General features: G+C 46.6%; 1 protein-coding gene across 6 annotated transcripts in view; it reads right to left on the bottom strand.

Annotated features, from left to right (window-relative positions):
• GAK (cyclin G associated kinase) overlaps positions 1-24,147 on the bottom strand; it is a 296,935-nt gene that overhangs the window by 176,260 nt on the left and 96,528 nt on the right. For all 6 annotated transcript variants that reach the window (XM_063914275.1, XM_063914274.1, XM_063914276.1 and 3 more), the window contains exon 5: positions 17,238-17,380. In XM_063914275.1, coding sequence (XP_063770345.1) covers positions 17,238-17,380 — 143 coding nt within the window. The remainder of the gene's footprint in view (positions 1-17,237; positions 17,381-24,147) is intronic.

The following is a 24,147-nucleotide window of genomic DNA, read 5'->3' as shown; positions in this document are numbered from 1 at the left end:
AATCACAGAAAGCCTCTGTGCTTTCCAGCTTTGCCTCATGGCAGATACACTGTTCATTAATTATAACTATGTTGAATATTAAGAGAACAATGTTTTTGTACAAGAATACATAACATATAGATTGGATTAGTTTTTGCTTGCCATATACACCTTTAATGCATGAAATGTAAAATTTACTAAGCAGCCGACATTCCGTGTTACCACTGAAATGTCAGACAGGAATCCAGAAACCTTCAAATTCTAAAGGCCCCTACACACTGGGCGATTTTGAGCTGAAAGCAGGTCACTTTTGTTGTGTTGAGCTGCTTTCAGCTTAAAGCCGCCCAGTGTGTATGGACAAGCGATGAGCGCTGATGTGCTGATGTGCTCCCGCTTCATCGCTGGCGGCCACCGGTCATCTACTGGTATTACCAGCAGATGAACGGCAGGATGCTATGGAAAGCCGCTCACCCCCACTGGCATCGCTGGACAGGGGGGGAAAAGCGCTCAGTGTGTATGCACTAAGCGCTTTTCAGTCCAGCGATGTCAGTGATCATCGCTGTTCATACACGCTGGGCAAAAACCCAGTGTGTATGCACCTTAAGTCCAGTCACTTTATAATTTAAAGACCCTGGTAGGTGAAGTTATCACCACCATAATAATTACAATTAAAAGAGAATCTGGTACACCAGTTCAATGTATACACTCAGTGGTCTTTTTATTATTAGATATACATTACTAGTATTGGGCAGAACCCCCCACGCCCAGCAACTTAAATTCTTTGTGGCATATGTTATATTTGCAGGTGCTGGAAACATTTCCTAGAGAATATGCCCAATGTTGACATGATAGAATAACACGGTTTCTGCAGATCTGATACAAAGGGCAAGTAGATGATTCTGCACAAGTCAAATAACTAGAGGAAAATATATTGGTACCCAAATTGGACGATGTATTGGGACAAAGTCAATTCCCAATATGTCCACTGGGTGGTGCTCCCAGAATCAGAGTTAAGTACACATACAGCCAAACGGAGAGAAAGACGACTCTTGTGTGGGCGCACTCTTATTCTTAAATGTATATTACAAAGAAGTCATATAGATTGAAAAAAGAAATGAGAAATAAAATGTAGCTTTTAATATTTTTTACTAAAATCAATAATAACCCACAGACAAAAAATAGGATTTTATTACCTACCGGTAAATCCTTTTCTCCTAGTCTGTAGAGGATGCTGGGGACTCCAACAGGACCATGGGGTATAGACGGAGCCGCAGGAGCTTGGGCACACTATAAAAACTTTAACTGGGTGTGAACTGGCTCCTCCCTCTATGCCCCTCCTCCAGACCTCAGTTAGAAAACTGTGCCCAGGAGAGACGGACATTTCGAGGAAAGAATTTATAATTTAAACACAGTGAGTGACATACCAGCTCACACCACGAACATACCGCAAAACATGGCCTTCAACAGAATACCAGCCCACGGTATGAAAAACATACAGCCATATGCTGAGAGAATATGGAACACAACCTGTGTGTCAACCCAACCAATAATAGGAAACCACATGCCATGGCATGAACAACGTCAGCGATAGCCTGACAGAGAATTAACACCACAAAGTGCAACCAAAATCAATAACTGCAGACACAGTACGCACTGGGACGGGCGCCCAGCATCATCTACGGACTAGGAGAAAAGGATTTACCGGTGGTACTAAAATCCTATTTTCTCTTACGTCCTAGAAGATGCTGGGTACTCCAAAAGGACCATGGGGTCTATACCAAAGCTCCAGAACGGGCGGAAGAATGTGGACTACTATGCAGCACCGATTGAGCAAACATGAGGTCCCCATCAGCCAGGGTATCAAACTTGTAGAGCTTAGCCAAAGTGTTTGAACCCGACCAAGTATCCGCTCAGCAAAGTTAACCCGCCGAGACACCTCGGGCATCCGCCCAAGAAGAGCCCATCTTCCTAATAGCAATCCAGCCGTAGAACTAGCACACCGAAACGTATCACAGATCCAGCGCGTAACAGACTGCAGAGACGCAGGCGCCCCAAGCACGCTGGGAGCATACAGGACAAACAGAGCCTCTGTTTCCCCAAACTGAGCCCAATTGGCGACATAAATCTTCAAAGCCCTGACTACATCGAGAGACATTGAATCAGCCAATGCTGAAGTTACCACAGGCATCAAACTAGGCAGGTTTTTGATAACCCCCGAAAACCCTTTTCGGCAGAACTACTAGCAGAGTTCTCAATTCTATCCACTTGGAAGATCAAACAGGGGCTTTTGTGAGACAAAGCCGCTACTTGCGACAACCGCCTTTAATAAAGGTTCCAATCAGTGAGACACAAGAAATGCAACACCACGTCAAGAGCCCACTGTGCCAATGGGGCACAAATGGAGGTTGTATGTGCAGTACTCCTTTCACAAAAGTCTGAACTTCCGGAAAGGTGGCCAATTCTTTTTTTTTTAAAGAAAATTTACAAGGCCAAAACTGCCCTGAAACGGAGCCTAACTGTAGGCCTGCATCCACACCTGCTTGCAAAGAATGGAGAAGAACGACTCAGCTGAAAATCTGCCGTAGGAAGCTCCTTAGATTTACACCAAGACACATATTCACGCCAAATACGGTGTTAAGGCTTCGCTGTTACTTCTTTTTTAGCCTGAAGAAGTGTGGAAATGACCTCACTGGGAATACCCGATCGAACTAGGATATGGCGTTCAACCGCTACGCCGTCAAACGCAGCCGCGGTAAGTCCTGATACACGCCCAGATCTTGCTGTAACAGTTCCTCCCGTAGAGGAAGAGGCCAGGGATCTTCTATGAATAAATCTTGAAGAACTGAAGAACTGGATACCAAGCCCTCCTCGGCTAGACTGGAACTATGAGGATCGCCGGAACCTCTGTTCTTCTTACGTTTATCACCTTCAGCAGAGTGAAAGCGGAGGGGACACATAGACCGACTGAAAACACCCAAGGTGTCACGAGGGCGTCCACTGCTATAGCTTGAGTGTCCCTTGACGTGGAACCATATTCCTGAGGTCTCTCATTGAGGCGAGACGCCAACATGCCCAATTGAGGCACTCCTCAAAGACTTATCACTTCTGTAAAACTTCTCGATGACGACAGTATTTCTCCCGGATGGAGAGCGCGTCTGCAGAGGAAATCTATTTCTCCGTCGTTTACGTCCGGAACTAAGACTGCTAATATAACGTTTACCAGTCTTTTCACCCAGCGGAAAACTAGTTTCAGCTTCTGCCATTGCTGCTTTGCTCCTTGTTCCGCCCTAGCGACTTACTTACGCCACTGCTGCCAAGTCGTCCGACAGAATTAACACGGGCAGATCACGAAGAATATGTTAGTTGAAAACAGCTCTTACTTCAAGAAAGCTTATTGTAGACAAGCTTCGCAGCTTGACCTTTTCCTCTGGAAATACTTCCCATGCAAGGACTGCTCCCCAGCCTCGGAGATCTGCATACATGGACACCAGCATCTATCCTGTATCGCGAACATTCATCCCTCTAGGAGGTGAGAACTGAGCAGACACCACAGGAGTGATATCCTGGCCATTAGAATTATATTCCGGTGCATGTGCCGGTGAGACCCGGACCACATACCCAACAGGTCCCGTGAAAACCACTCTGGCATTTGACCTGCTCACCGAAAAGGCCTCTTAGGCCGCACCCAACTTCTTCATCAACGAAACATACAGAAGGATTTGCACTGCAAATCTGATCCGACTCGGGATCCTCAGAACCTCAACCATTCAGTATCTACCCTGATACCACCTCCGACATCTGCGTCGTTGGGAACAACAGTCCTTCCCTGTGTTGAAGAACAGACAGAGAAAGTAACAATGATTTGCTCCACTTGTTTCTTGACCTCGCCTCAAACAGGCGAACATCTCATTACAGAATAACAATGGCTCTTACTATTGAAAGAAAACCATCATACTATAATCACTCCAGTGAAATGGCAAAGACCATCCTGGCTATCCCTCCAGGTAATCTGAATGCGTAGAACAACGCATGTAAACCTTTTTTTCTTTAGTTTATAACCGGGACAGGAGGACAAGGCCCTGAATCCGACGCACCCCTGGAGTGGCTTCGTGTATTACCTCCCCTTCCAGAGGGGAAACGGTAAGATCTAATAGAAAATCAGTGAGGGGAAACATCTGTAACTCTAGACAGTCCCCCTCCGGATTCTATAACTAACTCAAGGTCCTGGTCTATTCCCGGACTAACTGAAAGGTAGTAGACGAGTCCCCACCGGAGTGGGGTCCAGGCAGGTAGATTCAGCACCATGTGGTGGATGTGTGAGAAACAGAAAACGACCTCCGCTTCTGCGAACCTAACAAGGCTGCAGAACACTTACCTTTTCACCTTCCATCTGCACAGAAAAGGAAAAGAAAAGAACGGTATCGAACTAGTTAAAGCGACTGCATCCCACAAAGGAATGCGTCACCAACCGTTGTGAGGGAATCTAACTCACTAAGTTAGATTTACCAGCAGTATCCGCCGAAAGTGACTGAACTAAGGCATCCCCAAACAGCGGCACACCGCCCTAGGGAAAAAACTCCAGTATCTCTCGGAGTCAGCCTCAGCATTTCCCCGGCCACCTCCTGTATACGCACTGCAGCCTGCCGCGATGTATAGAGAAGACCCAACATAAGGAAAATCCCCTATCTCTGCAGGATAATTCTATCAGATATCCCTCCGAATATAAACACTCCCTCATGTGCATGTAATGCAAATAAGTCCAAAGAATAGAAATAAAAAATCACTAAGCTTCCTGTATCCGATCCTTTGTGACAGGACCCCGTGTCGACCAGGAGTTGACTTCCACAGTATTCTCTAAGCCGTGGGAAAAGAATAAACATTCGGACTCCTTGAGAGGACGGGAGACCCACTCGTCACGGCCGACCTAGAGCTTTATCAACAGAGCGACCAGCACATGAAAGAATACTATTACTTCAGCCTTCATTATAAATCATAAGATGAATATACATATTGTAATACACATATACACACATCCCACCTATATATACATATAACATACATATAAGCGGATTGTCCGGAACCTTCGGGACCCAAGTGACATTAATGTGTTCTGAATGTGTATGACCATGTACTGAATCCGCAGTTGTGGCTCTACCAGGAAACATTATTGTCGACAGAAAACCTAGTAATAATCGACAGCAGGGAGTAGCAACCAGGCAAAATAACATACTTGTGACCCAGAGGGATCCGAGGGAATTATACATATATAATTTTAAATAACCATGTCTGTGCTCGAGCTACAGAGTCACGGAACCGAACCATATAAATACATATAAATATATATACAGGTATAAGTTAGTTACAGCATGTCAATTTACACTCGGTAATAACAGTTGGTGCCGACAGGGTCACCCACATACTACTGTGTCTCCCATATCGTGTTTACTATGAACAAGTATAACACAACCGATCTGTTGACTCAGTATCTACTGTATCAAGTACCAAACAGGTGTCGGCGATGCCGACAATGAACCCCAGAGGCGTTAGTAACAGAATATTCACACATGTCGACACAAGTGTATTTCTGACAGGGAGCACACAGAGAGTATACACAACCAAGAGTACATGCCCATTTTCAACTTAAATAGTGTTATACATTCCTACATAACACTAACATATATGTGCCCCCCCTTGTCTGTGCTGTACACACGTTTTGGTGGGGACATTGCTTAAAATGGCGCTGTCTCTTTCTGTGAGGGCTAAGCCCCGCCCCTTATCGGCGCGCGGTAGCCCACTATATTTAACCCGTTATATGCAGGCAGGGGACCATATACAGTGGCTACCCACTGTATATGTATACTGGGAGTGTAAAAATAAAGTAAACATACTGCCCAGGGCGCCCCCCCCCCCCGCGCCCTGCACCCGATACCAGCCGTTGGTGTGTGGGAGCAAATGGCACGCAGCGGGACCGCTGCGATATGCTGGCGGGGGTAGCTGACACGGTGCCCGGGCACCGAATAACAAACTCAAGCCAGCCTTGTCTTGTTTAAAGAGCCTCAGTAACTTGCTGCCCAGGGCGCTCCCCCCACAGCGCCCTGCACCCTGTGAGTGCCGTTGGTGTGTGGGAGCATGGAGCGCAGCATGACCGCCGCATGTTACCTCCGTTACTGAAGTCTTCTGCCGTCACTGAAGTCTTCTGTTCTTCTAATACTCACCCGGCTTCTGTCTTCTGTGAGGGGGTTGACGGCGCGGCTCCGGGAACAAGCAGCTAGGCGCACCAAGTGATCAAACCCTCTGGAGCTAATGGTGTCCAGTAGCCGAGAAGCAGAGCCCTTGAACTAAGAAGAAGTAGGTCTGCTTTTCTCCCCTCAGTCCCTCGATGCAGGGAGCCTGTAGCCAACAGGTCTACCTGAAAATAAAAAACCTAACAAAGTCTTTTAGAGAAACTCAGTAGAGCTCCCCTAGTGTGTGTCCCTTCACTCCTGGGCACAAAGTCTAACTGAGGTTTGGAGGAGGGGCATAGAGGGAGGAGCCAGTTCACACCCAGTTTAAGTCTTTATAGTGTGCCCAAGCTCCTGCGGATCCGTCTATACCCCATGGTCCTTTTGGAGTCCCCAGCATCCTCTAGGACGTAAGAGAAATTAAAGTGATTCATAGATCATAGAATTCCTAACAACAATTAGGAAATGTTCTGGTCCGTCTCTTTATGGGAAAGATAAAAAAATATCTATATGAATTTTTTTGTAATATCCATTTAAGAATAAGAGTGCGCCCACACAAGAGTCTTCTTTCTCTCCGTTTGGTGGTTTCCGCAGATCTGTCCGTAGAACATTCATGCTGTGAATCTCCTGTTCCACAACACCCTATGGTCCTCGGCAGCACTGAGATCTGGTGACCATGTAAACCATGGAGACCATTGCAGTACACAGATTCATTGACATGGTGGTGGAACGAGCTTAAGATGATATGTGCTTTGGGACATGGGGGCAGATGTATTAACCCAGAGAAAGCATAAGGAAGTGATAAACCAGTGATGAAGGCAAGGTGATAAAGGCACCAGCCAATCAGCTCTAATAATAAGAATTTACTTACCGATAATTCTAATTCTCGTAGTCCGTAGTGGATGCTGGGGACTCCGTCAGGACCATGGGGAATAGCGGCTCCGCAGGAGACAGGGCACAAAAATAAAGCTTTAGGATTAGGTGGTGTGTACTGGCTCCTCCCCCTATGACCCTCCTCCAAGCCTCAGTTAGGATACTGTGCCCAGACGAGCGTACACAATAAGGAAGGATATTGAACCCCGGGTAAGACTCATACCAGCCACACCAATCACACCGTATAACTTGTGATCTGAACCCAGTTAACAGTATGACAAACGTAGGAGCCTCTGAACAGACGGCTCACAACAAATAACAACCCGATTTTTTTGTAACAATAACTATGTACAAGTATTGCAGACAATCCGCACTTGGGATGGGCGCCCAGCATCCACTACGGACTACGAGAAATAGAATTATCGGTAAGTAAATTCTTATTTTCTCTAACGTCCTAAGTGGATGCTGGGGACTCCGTCAGGACCATGGGGATTATACCAAAGCTCCCAAACGGGCGGGAGAGTGCGGATGACTCTGCAGCACCGAATGAGAGAACTCCAGGTCCTCCTCAGCCAGGGTATCAAATTTGTAGAATTTTGCAAACGTGTTTGCCCCTGACCAAGTAGCAGCTCGGCAGAGTTGTAATGCCGAGACTCCCCGGGCAGCCGCCCAGGATGAGCCCACTTTCCTTGTGGAATGGGCCTTGACAGATTTAGGTTGTGGCAAGCCTGCCACAGAATGTGCAAGTTGAATTGTGCTACAAATCCAACGAGCAATCGTCTGCTTAGAAGCAGGAGCACCCATCTTGTTGGGTGCATACAATATAAGCAGTGAGTCAGACTTTCTGACTCCCGCCGTTCTTGAAACATATTTTCAATGCCCGGACCACGTCCAACAACTTGGAATCCTCCAACTCGTTAGTAGCCGCAGGCACCACAATAGGCTGGTTCAGGTGAAACGCTGACACCACCTTAGGCAGAAAATGAGGACGCGTCCGCAGTTCTGCCCTGTCCGTATGGAAAATCAGATATGGGCTCTTATATGATAAAGCCGCCAATTCTGATACTCTCCTGGCTGAAGCCAGGGCCAGTAGCATGGTTACTTTCCATGTAAGATACTTCAGCTCCACCGATTTGAGCGGCTCAAACCAATGGGATTTGAGAAAATCCAAGACTACATTAAGATCCCACGGTGCCACTGGGGGCACAACCGGGGGCTGTATATGTAGTACTCCTTTTACAAAAGTCTGGACTTCAGGAACTGAAGCCAATTCTTTCTGGAAGAAAATCGACAGGGCCGAAATTTGAACCTTAATGGACCCCAATTTGAGGCCCATAGACAATCCTGTTTGCAGGAAATGTAGGAATCGACCCAGTTGAAATTCCTCCGTGGGGGCCTTCCTGGCCTCACACCACGCAACATATTTTCTCCAAATGCGGTGATAATGTTGTGCAGTCACCTCCTTCCTGGCTTTTACCAGTGTAGGAATGACCTCTTCCGGAATGCCTTTTTCCTTTAGAATTCGGCGTTCAACCGCCATGCCGTCAAACGCAGCCGCGGTAAGTCTTGGAATAGACACGGTCCCTGCTGAAGCAGGTCCCGTCTTAGAGGTAGAGGCCACGGATCCTCCGTGAGCATCTCTTGAAGTTCCGGGTACCAAGTTCTTCTTGGCCAATCCGGAGCCACTAGTATCGTTCTTACTCCCTTTTGCCGTATAATTCTCAGTACTTTTGGTATGAGAGGCAGAGGAGGGAACACATACACTGACTGGAACACCCACGGTGTTACCAGAGCGTCCACAGCTATTGCCTGAGGATCTCTTGACCTGGCGCAATACCTGTCCAGTTTTTTGTTGAGGCGGGACGCCATCATATCCACCATTGGTTTTTCCCAACGGTTCACAATCATGTGGAAGACTTCTGGATGAAGTCCCCACTCTCCCGGGTGTAGATCGTGTCTGCTGAGGAAGTCTGCTTCCCAGTTGTCCACTCCCGGAATGAATACTGCTGACAGTGCTATCACATGATCTTCCGCCCAGCGAAGAATCCTTGCAGCTTCTGCCATTGCTGTCCTGCTTCTTGTGCCGCCCTGTCTGTTTACGTGGGCGACTGCCGTGATGTTGTCCGACTGGATCAACACCGGCTGACCCTGAAGCAGGGGTTTTGCCAGACTTAGAGCATTGTAAATCGCTCTTAGCTCCAGTATATTTATGTGAAGAGACATCTCCAGGCTTGACCATACTCCCTGGAAGTTTCTTCCTTGTGTGACCGCTCCCCAGCCTCTCAGACTGGCATCCGTGGTCACCAGGACCCAGTCCTGTATGCCGAATCTGCGGCCCTCTAACAGATGAGCACTCTGCAACCACCACAGAAGAGACACCCTTGTTCTTGGTGACAGTGTTATCCGCTGATGCATGTGCAGATGCGATCCGGACCATTTGTCCAGCAGATCCCACTGAAAAGTTTGTGCGTGGAATCTGCCGAATGGAATCGCTTCGTAAGAAGCCACCATCTTTCCCAGGACTCTTGTGCATTGATGCACAGACACTGTCCCTGGTTTTAGGAGGTTCCTGACAAGTTCGGATAACTCCCTGGCTTTCTCCTCCGGAAGAAACACCTTTTTCTGAACCGTGTCCAGAATCATTCCCAGGAACAGCAGACGTGTCGTCGGGGTCAACTGAGATTTTGGAAAATTCAGAATCCACCCGTGTTGTTGCAGCACTAGTTGGGTTAGTGCTACTCCGTCTTCCAGCTGTTCTCTGGACCTTGCCCTTATCAGGAGATCGTCCAAGTAAGGGATAATTAATACGCCTCTTCTTCGTAGAAGGATCATCATTTCGGCCATTACCTTGGTAAAGACCCGAGGTGCCGTGGACAATCCAAACGGCAGCGTCTGAAACTGATAATGACAGTTTTGCACCACGAACCTGAGGTACCCTTGATGTGAAGGGCAAATTGGGACATGCAGGTAAGCATCCTTTATGTCCAGGGACACCATAAAGTCCCCTTCTTCCAGATTCGCCATCACTGCTCTGAGTGACTCCATCTTGAACTTGAATTTTTGTATGTACAGGTTCAAAGATTTCAGATTTAGAATAGGTCTTACCGAGCCGTCCGGCTTCGGTACCACAAATAGCGTGGAGTAATACCCCTTTCCCTGTTGTAGGAGGGGTACCTTGACTATCACCTGCTGAGAAAACAGCTTGTGAATGGCTTCCAATACCGTCGCCCTGTCTGAGGGAGACGTTGGCAAAGCAGACTTTAGGAACCGGCGAGGAGGAGACTTCTCGAATTCCAACCTGTAACCCTGAGATACTACCTGCAGAATCCAGGGGTCCACCTGTGAGCAAGCCCACTGTGCGCTGAAATTCTTGAGTCGACCCCCCACCGTTCCTGAGTCCGCTTGTAAGGCCCCAGCGTCATGCTGAGGGCTTTGCAGAACCCTGGGAGGGCTTCTGTTCCTGGGCAGGGGCTGCTTGCTGCCCTCTCTTACCCCTTCCTCTGCCCCGAGGCAGATATGACTGTCCTTTTGTCCGCTTGTTCTTATAGGAACGAAAGGACTGCGGCTGAAAAGACGGTGTCTTTTTCTGTTGGGAGGGGGTCTGAGGTAAAAAAGTGGATTTTCCGGCAGTTGCCGTGGCCACCAGATCCGATAGACCGACGCCAAATAATTCCTCCCCTTTATACGGCAATACTTCCATATGTCGTTTGGAATCCGCATCACCTGACCACTGTCGCGTCCATAAACTCCTTCTGGCAGATATGGACATCGCATTTACTCTCGATGCCAGAGTGCAAATATCTCTCTGCGCATCTCGCATATAAAGGAAAGCATCCTTTAATTGCTCTATAGTCAATAAAATACTGTCCCTATCCATGGTATCAATATTTTCAGTCAGGGAATCCAACCAGACGACCCCAGCACTGCACATCCAGGCTGAGGCGATGGCTGGTCGCAGTATAACACCAGTATGTGTGTATATACTTTTTAGGGTAGTTTCCAGTCTCCTATCCGCTGGATCCTTGAGGGCGGCCGTATCAGGAGACGGTAACGCCACTTGTTTTGATAAGCGTGTGAGCGCCTTATCCACCCTAGGGGGTGTTTCCCAGCGCGCCCTAACCTCTGGCGGGAAAGGGTATAATGCTAATAACTTTTTTGAAATTAGCATTTTTCTATCTGGGTTAACCCACGCTTCATCACATACATCATTTAATTCCTCTGATTCAGGAAAAACTACAGGTAGTTTTTTCACGCCCCACATAATACCCCTTTTTGTGGTACTTGCAGTATCAGAGATATGCAAAGCCTCCTTCATTGCCGTGATCATATAACGTGTGGCCCTACTTGAAAATACGTTTGTTTCATCACCGTCGACACTAGATTCAGTGTCTGTGTCTGGGTCTGTGTCGACCGACTGAGGTAAAGGGCACTTTACAGCCCCTGACGGTGTCTGAGACGCCTGGGCAGGTACTAACTGGTTTGCCGGCCGTCTCATGTCGTCAACTGATTTTTGTAATGTGCTGACATTATCACGTAATTCCATAAACAAAGCCATCCATTCCGGTGTCGACTCCCTGGGGGGTGACATCACCATTATCGGCAATTGCTCTGCCTCCACGCCAACATCGTCCTCATACATGTCGACACACATGTACCGACACACAGGGAATGCTCTTATCGAAGACAGGACCCCACTAGCCCTTTGGGGAGACAGAGGGAGAGTTTGCCAGCACACACCCAAGCGCTATAATATATATGGGAACAACCTTATATAAGTGTTGTTCCTTATAGCAGCTTAAATATATCCAATATATCGCCAAAAAATGCCCCCCCTCTCTGTTTTACCCTGTTTCTGTAGTGCAGTGCAGGGGAGAGTCCTGGGAGCCTTCCTCACAGCGGAGCTGAGCAGGAAAATGGCGCTGTGTGCCGAGGAGAATAAGCCCCGCCCCCTATTTCGGCGGGCTTTCCTCCCGTAGATTTAGATAACTGGCATGGGTTAAATACATACATATAGCCTTAATGGCTATATGTGATGTATTCTTTTGCCATAAGGTATTAAAATATTGCTGCCCAGGGCGCCCCCAGCAGCGCCCTGCACCCTCCGTGACCGCTTGGTGTGAAGTGTGTGACAACAATGGCGCACAGCTGCAGTGCTGTGCGCTACCTTCATGAAGACTGAAGAGCCTTCTGCCGCCTGTTTACGGACCTTCAATCTTCAGCATCTGTAAGGGGGGTCGGCGGCGCGGCTCCAGGACGAACCCCAGGGTGAGACCTGTGTTCCGACTCCCTCTGGAGCTAATGGTGTCCAGTAGCCTAAGAATCCAATCCATCCTGCACGCAGGTGAGTTGAAATTCTCTCCCCTAAGTCCCTCGATGCAGTGAGCCTGTTGCCAGCAGGACTCACTGAAAATAAAAAACCTAAAAAACTTTTTCTAAGCAGCTCTTTAAGAGAGCCACCTAGATTGCACCCTGCTCGGACGGGCACAAAAACCTAACTGAGGCTTGGAGGAGGGTCATAGGGGGAGGAGCCAGTACACACCACCTAATCCTAAAGCTTTATTTTTGTGCCCTGTCTCCTGCGGAGCCGCTATTCCCCATGGTCCTGACGGAGTCCCCAGCATCCACTTAGGACGTTAGAGAAATGTAAATGAACAGTTAGGAGCTGATTTGCTGGTGCGTTTATCACCTTGCACATATCACTGCTTTATAATTTCCTTATGTCGTCTCCAGGTTAATACATCTGCCCCATGGTTCGTTATCCTATTCAAAGTAGGCATAAGATGGGTAGACAGCTGCCATAAAGGGATGCATGCGATCAGCAACAATCCTCCCATAACATTTAAACAATACTCAAATTATTAAAGGGGCATAATGCGTGCCAGGAAAACATTCCTCACACCATTAAACTGTTACCAGCCAGAAACATTGACACAAGGCAGGTTGGATCCAAGCATCCATGTAGTTTACCCCCCAATTTTTCTTCTACTAGCTGTATGTCACATACATATCTCTCTCTCTCTTATATATATATATATGTGTGTGTGTAAAAAAAAGGATTAATACTGCGCCACGTGTGATATAAAACAGATATGTTATATAAAAAAATGGCGATGCAACGTGACACTCCCCTATACTAAATGGGGCGTCAGCTCGGTCCATCAGTATGAACAGGGGTGGTAATTCCCTGAAGAAAAATGTAGGAGAGGGGGGATGAGGTATATGTAGCGACCACTGGTGTCAATTAATAAAATAAAATTGCCACTATTAAAAGTAAAACTATTTATTACCATAAAAATGAGACATAAAAAAACATATATAAAAAAAGACATGTATAAAAAAAGGGGACAACAACATAAACACAGCTGAACTAAAAGCATTTAAAATTATAAAGACTACAGTAAGATCAAGTAAAACAGATTTTCCTTATCTGGGTATGAGGTAGGGACAGGTCTCCCAACGCGTTTCGTCACATGGACTTCATCATGTCTTTTTTATATATGTTCTTTAGGTCTCATTTTTATGGTAATAAATAGTTTTACTTTAATAGAATAAAATTGCCACTATTAATTGACACCAGTGGTCGCTACATATCCTTCAACCCCCCATATATATATATATATATATATACATATACATACACACACACACACACACACACTCATATCACTGTTAATGCTTTGTTACTAATGCCTTCACGTCAGCCTGTGCCAGTCAGGTTTTTCTCCTCTTGCCCGTCTCATTAATAAGGTGTTTTTGCCTACTAATGAATTCTAAAAATGCTAATCTGCATCAGACAAGATTGGAGGCATTTGTTAGTATTGCCTTTTTCTATAATAAAGACTCACAAATGGGTTTGCTATTCTCAGAAAGCAATGCCTGATATGAATCACGCCTAAACAAGTGAGATCTAAGACTTAAAATTAAGAATTGTTGACTTACATAAATCTGGAAAGGGCAAATTGTTTATAAAATAAGTTTTTAAAAATCGAGAAAGTTCAGCACTGTTGCCTCTATCACTAGGAGTAGCCAGCCTTCAAATAAGACTGCAGGAGCACAGCAGAGAATGCTCAATTAGGTGAAGCATAATCCTAGAGTGTCAGCTTAATACTAAGGGATTTTCTTTAATTGTACCGATAAATGGCCTGATTTTCCTGTCCACGGAGGTCCTGATATCGACTATATCTTCTGGTAAGTCTGACCAAATCAATAATCGAAATTACGTGTTTCTGACCACTTTTGGAACGTTTTATCAATGTTTGCCTACACACACGCACACCATAAACAAAATCCTTAAAAAATCCGATCACCCCATTATCGGTAAATAAGTTCAGTAACTGTAGAGAGTGTATATAGCTTTACGGAAATCTCTACAACTTACTTTTATCTGTTCACGAGTCTACGATATGTAAATGACTGAACAAGAATTGTGTCCATGAGAGAACCAAGTGGACGTAGCCACCGCTATTCAAAAAAAATACTGCTGCACATCTGAAGTTTGCTAAAGAGCAACTGGATGTTCCACAGCTACTGGCAAAATATTTTGTGCACAGAAAAAAAGGAAAGTGGAGTTCCCTTTAAGGAATATCATATGTGGAGAAAAAGGACCACGCACAAGCATGAAAACCTCATCTCACTGGAAGCTATGGTGGGGGGAATCATCATGGTTTGGGGCTGCTTTGCTTGCTCTCAATGATGGAAAAATAAATTCCATAGTTTATCAACAAATAGTGCATTGCTTGTTCCAACTGCAGCTCAGCAGAAATTGGATGTTGCAACACTGCAATGATCCAAGATACAGAATTAACCGAAAAGCTGAATGGCTTCAACAGAAAAAAAACGTGCCTGCGGAATTGAAAGTTTTATAAGGAGGAATGGTCCAGATTTCCTCATAACAGTTCTAGTCTGATCCGCAGCTACAGTGAAGGTTCGGTTGAGGTTATTGCTGCCAAAGGAGGGTCATCCAGTTATTAAATCCAAGGTCCCCATACTTTTTCCACCTTGTATTGTGATGTTTACATAGAAAGATCAATAATGATATCAAAATATAGAAATGTGTTATATTAGTTTAAGCAGACTGTATGACTTAGATAATGGAAGTAAGGATCACATTTTATGAACAAATTATGTAGAAATCCAGGAAATTCCAAAGAGCTCACATACATTTGCTTGCAGCTGGAAGAAATAAGCAAAGCAAAACAACACCACCACCACAAATGTGATACTGTTATCCAAAGTGTGCACATTGATACGGTGTAAATGGCTAAACTAGGCCTAGGAAAACAGGAATAGATTTAATTAGTTAACACAATGACCGGGCAAGAGAAATAGGTTTATACAAGTAGGAGCTGAAATTTGAGAGTACTTATGCCCCTATGTTTGGATTCTTTGTCACTTGTTCAAATCAGTAAGTCCTCACCAAACCATTCGATTGTGTTTAGTTGGACTATATGCTGCAAATGGTATTACATAAATTTGAAATGTTAAGTGAGAGGCAAGTATTTGATAAAGCTCCCTAATTGGAGTGAATCGCGTAACAGCAGCTACCTCAAGTCTTCCTGTGGACTAATCATCTGGAGGTCTGCTGTTTCACAAGCCACTACACCAAATCCTGCAGAAGCACAAACTTGTAAGTAAGGAACAGCACTTTGTATACAGCTGCACGCCTGTACTCTCACTGTACAGCCCACGGCCCACTGGTAACAGCCTCTAACCGCTGCAGCCTGTCAAGTCTATGCTAAACGAGCACAGCTGGCATTCCATTAAGATTGTGCACTACTATTTGTGGACACCAGCAAAAGGATCATTCAAGATCATCTCCACACTTGCATTTCATTGTACAACAAGGAGTAACATCAATATATTTACCTGTTTAGTAAGGAGCAATGCCATTAGATCCACTTACCTGAGGAGCATGAATGGACAATCTGGATAATCTGGTAAAGAACTCCGTAGCAGGTTCAGCACAGATACAAACAACTACTTGGGCTGTAGTTGATTTGGTCAGGATACAGACTTCGGAATCCCGACCGCTGACAATGTAGACAGCCGGAATGCCGGCTAGCAGGAACTATTCCCACTCATGGGTGTCCACAACACCCATAGAGTGTGAATAGACCCCACACCATCTCTATCACAATCCCCACTACCTCATCATCCCCTCTCATGACATCAGTAGGGGTCTCTCAAGGCACAACCCTAAGCTCCCTACTCTTTTCACACCCTCATCGACGTGGGCGATCCTATTAGCCCCAATCCCCACACTTATAAGGGATTATGCTTCGAGTGCTGCATAACCCGTGATAAGTGGCCTGCTGGATCCAGGATAACACATGGGACTGGGAGCTTATCCCATGCGTTATCGCACGATCACAGGTCTGTTTTTGGCCGACCAAAACAGCCTCTAATTGGATACTGCGATAATGACCATCGGTCAAAAATCACCATCTCTGGCCGTTTTTATCCGCCAAAAACGGATGGCCTCTAAATGGATACCACCCTAAGGAGGCACAAATTTTTTTAGAGAGAAGACTTGCCTCTAAAAAGTGGATACCGCTACTTATGCACATACATATATGGTGCCAATAGAGAACACACAACCTCCCACCAAACACAGAAACATATATTGTACAAAGAACAGGGTGATACTGTCTGATAATCACAGGTGATCATTAGACAATAAGTACCAAACTCCCTCTTTTCAATATAGTTACCCCTTAATTATTGGAAGCGAGTTGGGAGATCTTCCACCACTGACTCCATGTTTTTTCTACTGTGTAGGAGTTAATGCCTGGTGATCACACAGATCATACGCACAACAAGATCAATTCCTGGGTCTCATCTCCAATCACCTGTACTACTAGTTGTTCATCTGGACCAATGGGGAGAAGGGAATTATGTTTTTTTCTTCTCCCTGGGCATTGTGGAGGACAAGTGGACTCCTCAGCCTCAGTTTTAAAGTATATGTGGACGAAGAGTCATACTTGTCTACAGCAAAGGGGCTACTATACAAACCCCATTCCCCTGTCCTTATACGGCATGAATTGATAAGATTAACTATTTCAACATTTTTACTGAAAGCCCAATTGGTCCAACTTCAAATGTTAAACACAGAGGTCTTTAAAACAAATTGGCCTTATTTAACTTTAATATTTAGAAGCATTTTACCTTGAGATCTCTATGAATTATAGGTGGTTTCTGTTTGTGCATATGCTGTACTGCTCGACAGGTCTGGTAGAAAATCTTCAATACAGTGTCACATGATAAAGGTCCTTTACTCTCAGCCTTGTTCAAGAACTCTACAAGCTGCCCTAGGATGACAAATAAAAGAAAAGTGATAAAAAGGAGATTTATGGTAAGACTTACCATTGTTAAATCTCTTTCTGCGAGGTACAGTGGTTTCCACAGGGAATAACATCAGGGTGTAGAGTTGGATCTTGACCCAAGGCACCAACAGGCTAAAGCTTTGACTGTTCCCAGGATGCATTGCACCGCCTCCTCTATAGCCCCGCCACTAGCGGCTAATGCCATACAAACCCAAAGAAGCCAAGTGCATCAGGGTGGGTGCCCTGTGGAAACCAGTGTACCTTGCAGAAAGAGATTTAACAATGGTAAGTCTTACCATAAATTTCCTTTTCTGCAGCGGGGTACACTGGTATTCCACAGGGAATAACATCAGGGATGTCCTAAAGCAGTTCCCCATGGGAGGGGACGCACTGTAGCAGGCACAAGAACCCGGCATCCAAAAGAAGCATCCTGGGAGGCGGAAGTATCAAAGGCATAGAACCTGATGAACGTGTTCACTGGGGACCACGTAGCCGCATTGCACAATTGTTCAACAGAGAGAGTAGAATGGGCCTTGATAGCAGCAGGAGCTAGGAGTCCGGCCTGCGCATAAGCTTGTGCAATCACCATTCTAATCCATCTGGCCAAGGTCACCTTATTCGCAGGCCAGCCACGTTTGTGAAAACCAAAAAGTACAAACAAAGAATCTGATCTCCTGATAGAGGCAGTCCTTTCTACATATATACGGAGAGCCCGTACCACATCCAAAGACCGCTCTTTGGAGGACAAACCAGGAGAGATAAAGGCCTGAACCACAATCTCTTGGTTAAGGTGGAAAGATTACACCACCTTAGGTAGATAACCAGGGCGAGTTCTAAGAACTGACCGGTCACGGTAAAAAAATCAGAAAGGGTGGACGACAGGACAAAGCGCCTAAGTCTGACACCCTCCTAGCAGAGGCAATAGCCAACAGAAAAATTACCTTAAGCGTATGGTATTGAAGGTCCACAGACTCAAGAGGTTCAAACGGAGACTCTTGAAGGGCATTAAGAACAGACAGATCCCATGGAGGGACATAGGGAGGCTGAATCCATAATACGCCCTGAGTGACTGTATGAACGTCAGGAATAGATACAGGTTTTCGCTGAAACCACACCGACAAGGCAGAAATGTGAACCTTGAGGGAGGCCAGGCAAAGTCCTAAATCCAGGCCTTGTTGCAAAAAGCCAGTAGTCTGGAAGTACTAAACTCGTATGCATCGTAATTCTTAGCAGCACACCAGGTGAAGTAAGAATTCCAGACCCTATAATAAATCAGTGCAGAAGCCGGTTTGCGGGCCTTCAACATAGTTTGAATAACCGCCTCAGAAAATCCTTTGGCCCTCAGAAGTGAAGCTTCAAGAACTAAGCCGTCAAAGCCAGTCTGGCCAGGTCCAGGTAAACACAAGGGCCCTGAACGAGGAGGTCTGGGCGTTGAGGAAGTGGAAGTCCTGTTCTGTATGAAAGGCAGAGTCAGTGTCAACGCATTGAACACTGCCCGCAATTCCAGAATGTATATCGGGAGGAGAGATTCCTTCCTGGTCCACTGACCCTGGAGAGAGTGTTGCTCCAACACCGCGCCCGAACCCCGCAGACTGGCATCCGTTATTAGGAGGACCCAGTTAGAGACCCAGAAGGGAAGACCCCTGCTCAATTGTTGGTCCTGTAGCCACCAACTCAGTGACAGACAAACCTCCGGAGTCAAGGAGATCATTTGAGACATGATCCGGTGAGGCAGGCCGTCCCACTTGAAGCGTACTCTACCATGTCGAAAGCCGACACTATGAGGCCTAGTACTTGCATCGCCGAGTGTATCGACACTCGTGGGCGAGAGAGGAAGCATCCGATTCTGTCCTGATGTTTCAGGACCTTCTCTGGAGACGAGAACGTTGGTTGTGTATGTCCAGTAATGTCCCCAGGTGCACCATGCTCTGAGCAGGGACCAGCGAGGATTTCTTCCAGTTCATGAGCCACCTGTGGGCTTGTAGGAATTGGACCATCAGTTCCAGATGACGGAGGAGAACCTCTGGGGAGTTCGCCAGGATCAACAAGTCGTCCAGATACAGTAGGATCCTGATATCCTGACAGCGGAGAAGGGCCGTCGTGACCGCCATGACCTTGCTAAAGATCCGCAGAGCCGTGGTCAGTTCGAAAGGAAAGGTTTGGAACCGATCATGAAGGTTGCCAATAGCAAACCGTAGATATTGCTGATGCGACATGTCAATGGATGTGTGTAGGTAAGCATCCTGTATGTTCAGGGATACCATATAGTCCTTGGGATCCAAAGCCAGTTTCCATATGGAATTTGGACACCCTCACAAATTAGGGACCTCCAGCAATAGAGCCGCCGTGAAGTGGCCTGGAGGCTTATCATATCTTTTGCAAAACATGTGTAACTAAGAGCTCTACATTTTCAATTATTATATAGTGTACAGTTATTGTCACTAACAGCCAACAGAGTGCGTGGGAAAAATTCCTTTGTTTACTTGTGTAGAGTAACCCCCTCCCGCAGCACCTGAGGAATGTTACCAGCTTGATTAGAGCAGTTTGCCATTATTTATTTCAGTTCAGTGAGGCATAGATGGAGCCAGCATTAGGAGGGCATGCTGGGTCCTGTAGTGCCATTTGGAGGATACAGGGGTGACTCCAGGTAAACTAGCTCTCAATCTGGATATGTTTTGTATGTGCCATTATCATGTGGCCGTACATTAAGCAATTATATGACCCATAGTGGCCTGGAGGCTTATCATATCTTTTGCAAAACATGTGTAACTAAGAGCTCTAAATTTTCTATTACATAGTGTACAGTTCTTGTTACTAACAGCCAGCAGAGTGCGTGGGAAAAATCCCTTTGTTTTTCTACCCTCACAAATCTGTTCAAAGATTTGAGGTTGAGTATAGGCCGGGAAGAGCCATTTGGCCTCGGAACTAGAAACAGCGTCGAATAGTATCCCCTGCCTCTCTGAGACAGAGGCACTATCACTCCTAAATCCAGGAGGGATTGGACAACCAAATGTAGAGTTCGTGCTTTAACAGATCTGAAGGGATAACCATTGAGCAAAACTGGCGTGGGGGACGTCTCCTGAAAGATCGCGTACCCGTGAGAGACCACTTCCTGCACCCAGGCGTCCGAAGTGGTCTTTAACCATACCTGGGCAATCTGCAGAAGTCGGCCTCCCACCTTGGGGTCCCCAAGGGGGAGGCCCACCCCGTCATGCAGCAGGCTTGTCCGGTTTGGAAACAGGTTGACGAGCGGACCAAGAACGTTTAGGTTTGGGCTTAGAGGAACTGGAAGTGCGAGCCTGTCTCAGGTACGCCTAACCCTTTTCTTTATCTGGAGGTCGAAAGGAACGAAAAGTAGTACTCCGCCTTCGGAGCCAAAGGATTAGTACTTGGGAGAAACGCAGTCTTAGCCGACGCCAAGTCGGTCACAATCTTGTTCAGATCATCTCCAAATAGTATATCTCCCTTAAAAGGGAGCACCTCCAAGTTCTTCTTAGAGTCCAGGTCCACCGAACAGGACCGTAACCACAGAATCCGGCGAGCCAGGATGTAGTAGGTGCCTTGACCGCCATAACGCCTGCATCAGAGGCAGCCTCCTGAATATAATGGGAGGCTGTGGTAATATATGACAGATATTGTCTGGCAGTGTCAGAAAAATTCAGAGGTAGCTCTTCCTCAATTGCTTGAATCCATGCGTCAATGCCTTTTGCAGCCCAAGAGGCTGCCATAGTGGGTCTATGTACAGCACCTGTAAGAGTGTAAATAGAATTCAAGCAACCCTCCACGCGCTTATCCGTCGGTTGCTTCAAAGAGGTGACGGTGGTGACAGGCAGAGTAGAGGACACAAAAAGACAGGCTACATGTGAGTCCACTGGTGGCGGGGTTTCCCACTTGTTACTCAACTCCGCAGGGATAGGATAATGAGCTAGCATCTTTTTAGACAGGGAAAATTTCTTTCTTGGAGAAGACCAGGATTCCTGACGTATGTCAATTAAATGGTCAGAATGTGGCAAGACTAATTTAGTAACCTTCTGACGTTTGAACTTATCAGGTTTCTTAGACGTATCAGGAGGGTCAATCTCATCATCAATCTGAAGAATCAGCTTGATAGCCTCCACTAGGTCAGGAACATCAACCTGTGTTGTAGAATCTTCATCAGAAGCAGCAGTATCAGCATCTGATGGATCAGTATATATTCCCCATCTGAATCGGAAGAATCATCCAAAATATTAGTGGATTGTGAGGAAGAAATGGCCCACTTAAATGACCCTTTGGTCCCAGTAGGGCGAGGGTTAGGTTTTTGTTTAACCAAGGACTGATTTAATTGCTGTAACTGGGTTGATAGAGTATCCGCCCCTGGTGGATTAACTACAGGGACAAGATGTGCCTGTAATGGCACAGGAGCTCCCACAGGGGGCGTAAGTCGTGTTACAAGCGTAGTCAGCATATTTGAAAATGCAGCCCAAGGTGGATCCTGATTTGGTGTTGCGGGCTGACTAGGGGGTGCAGAACACTTATTACCTGAACCCTCAGCAGAAATCTTTTCTCTGACGTCCTAGTGGATGCTGGGAACTCCGTAAGGACCATGGGGAATAGCGGCTCCGCAGGAGACTGGGCACAAAAGTAAAAGCTTTAGGACTACCTGGTGTGCACTGGCTCCTCCCCCTATGACCCTCCTCCAAGCCTCAGTTAGATTTTTGTGCCCGGCCGAGAAGGGTGCACACTAGGGGCTCTCCTGAGCTTCTTAGTGAAAAGTTTAGTTTTAGGTTTTTTATTTTCAGTGAGACCTGCTGGCAACAGGCTCACTGCATCGAGGGACTAAGGGGAGAAGAAGCGAACTCACCTGCGTGCAGAGTGGATTGGGCTTCTTAGGCTACTGGACACCATTTGCTCCAGAGGGACCGAACACAGGCCTAGCCTCGGAGCTCGGTCCCGGAGCCGCGCCGCCGGCCCCCTTACAGAGCCAGAAGCAAGAAAAGGTCCGGAAAAATCGGCGGCAGAAGACATCAGTCTTCAACAAGGTAGCGCACAGCACTGCAGCTGTGCGCCATTGTTACTCAGGCACACTTCACACTCCGGTCACTGAGGGTGCAGGGCGCTAGGGGGGGGCGCCCTGAGCAGCAATGTAAAACACCTTGGCTGGCATAAATACACCACATATAAACCCCAGGGCTATATGGGTGTATTTTAACCCCTGCCAGAATTACCAAAAAAGCGGGAGAAAAGGCCGCCGAGAAGGGGGCGGAGCCTATCTCCTCAGCACACGGGCGCCATTTTCCATCTCAGCTCCGCTGGAAGGACGTCTCCCTGACTCTCCCCTGCAGTCCTGCACTACAGAAAAGAGTAAAAAAAGAGAGGGGGGGCACTAATTTGGCGCAGTTTTATATTAACAGCAGCTATAAAGGAAAAGCACACTTGATAGTGGTATTCCTGTATATATATATAGCGCTCTGGTGTGTGCTGGCATACTCTCCCTCTGTCTCCCCAAAGGGCTAGTGAGGTCCTGTCCTCTATCAGAGCATTCCCTGTGTGTGTGCGGTGTGTCGGTACGATTGTGTCGACATGTTTGAGGAGGAAAATGAGATGGAAGCGGAGCAATTGCCTATTATACAGTTGTCACCCCCTAGGGAGTCGACACCTGAGTGGATGAGCTTGTGGAAGGAACTGCGTGACAGTGTCAGCTCCTTACGACAGACAGTTGACGACATGAGACAGCCGGCTAATCAGCTTGTGCCTGTCCAGGGGTCTCAAACGCCATCAGGGGCTTTAAAACGCCCGTTACCTCAAATGGCAGACACAGACACGGATACTGACTCCAGTGTCGATGATGAGGAGACAAACGTGACTTCCACTAGGGCCACACGTTACATGATTGAAGCAATAAAAAATGTATTGCATATATCTGATAATACAAGTACCACTAAGAAGGGTATTATGTTTGGTGAGAAAAAACTGCCTGTAGTTTTTCCTGTATCCGAGGAATTAAATGAAGTGTGTGATGAGGCGTGGGTTTTCCCCGATAAAAAACTGATAATTCCTAAAAGGTTATTGGCATCGTACCCTTTCCCGCCAGAGGATAGGGCACGTTGGGAAACACTCCCAAGGGTGGATAAAGCGCTCACACGCTTGTCTAAACAGGTAGCGCTACCCTCTCCTGATACGGCCGCCCTAAAGGAACCTGCCGATAGAAAGCTGGAGAATATCCTAAAATGTATATACTCTCACACGGGTGTTATACTGCGACCAGCAATAGCCTCAGCCTGGATGTGCAGTGCGGGCCTGGCGTGGTCGGATTCCCTGACTGAAAATATTGATACCCTTGATAGGGACAGTATATTATTGACTATAGAGCATTTGAAGGATGCATTTTCTATATATGCGTGATGCACAGAGGGATATTTGCCGACTGGCATCAAGAGTTAGCGCGCTGTCCATTTCTGCAAGAAGAGGTTTATGGACGCGGCAGTGGTCAGGTGATGCGGATTCTAAAAGGCACATGGAAGTATTGCCTTATAAGGGGGAGGAGTTATTTGGGGTAGGTCTATCAGACCTGGTAGCCACGGCAACTGCTGGAAAATCCACATTTTTACCCCAGGTAGCTTCTCAACCTAAGAAGACGCCATACTATCAGGCGCAGTCCTTTCGGCCCCATAAGGGCAAGCGGGCAAAAGGCGCCTCATTTCTGCCCCGTGGCAGAGGGAGAGGAAAAAGGCTGCAACAAACAGCCAGTTCCCAGGAACAAAAGCCCTCTC

The sequence above is a fragment of the Pseudophryne corroboree genome, chromosome 1, assembly GCF_028390025.1.
Source record: "Pseudophryne corroboree isolate aPseCor3 chromosome 1, aPseCor3.hap2, whole genome shotgun sequence".
In the NCBI taxonomy this organism is placed as follows: domain Eukaryota; kingdom Metazoa; phylum Chordata; class Amphibia; order Anura; family Myobatrachidae; genus Pseudophryne; species Pseudophryne corroboree.
Note: the sequence above shows the minus strand (reverse complement) of the source record. Positions and strands in the feature narration are given on the sequence as shown.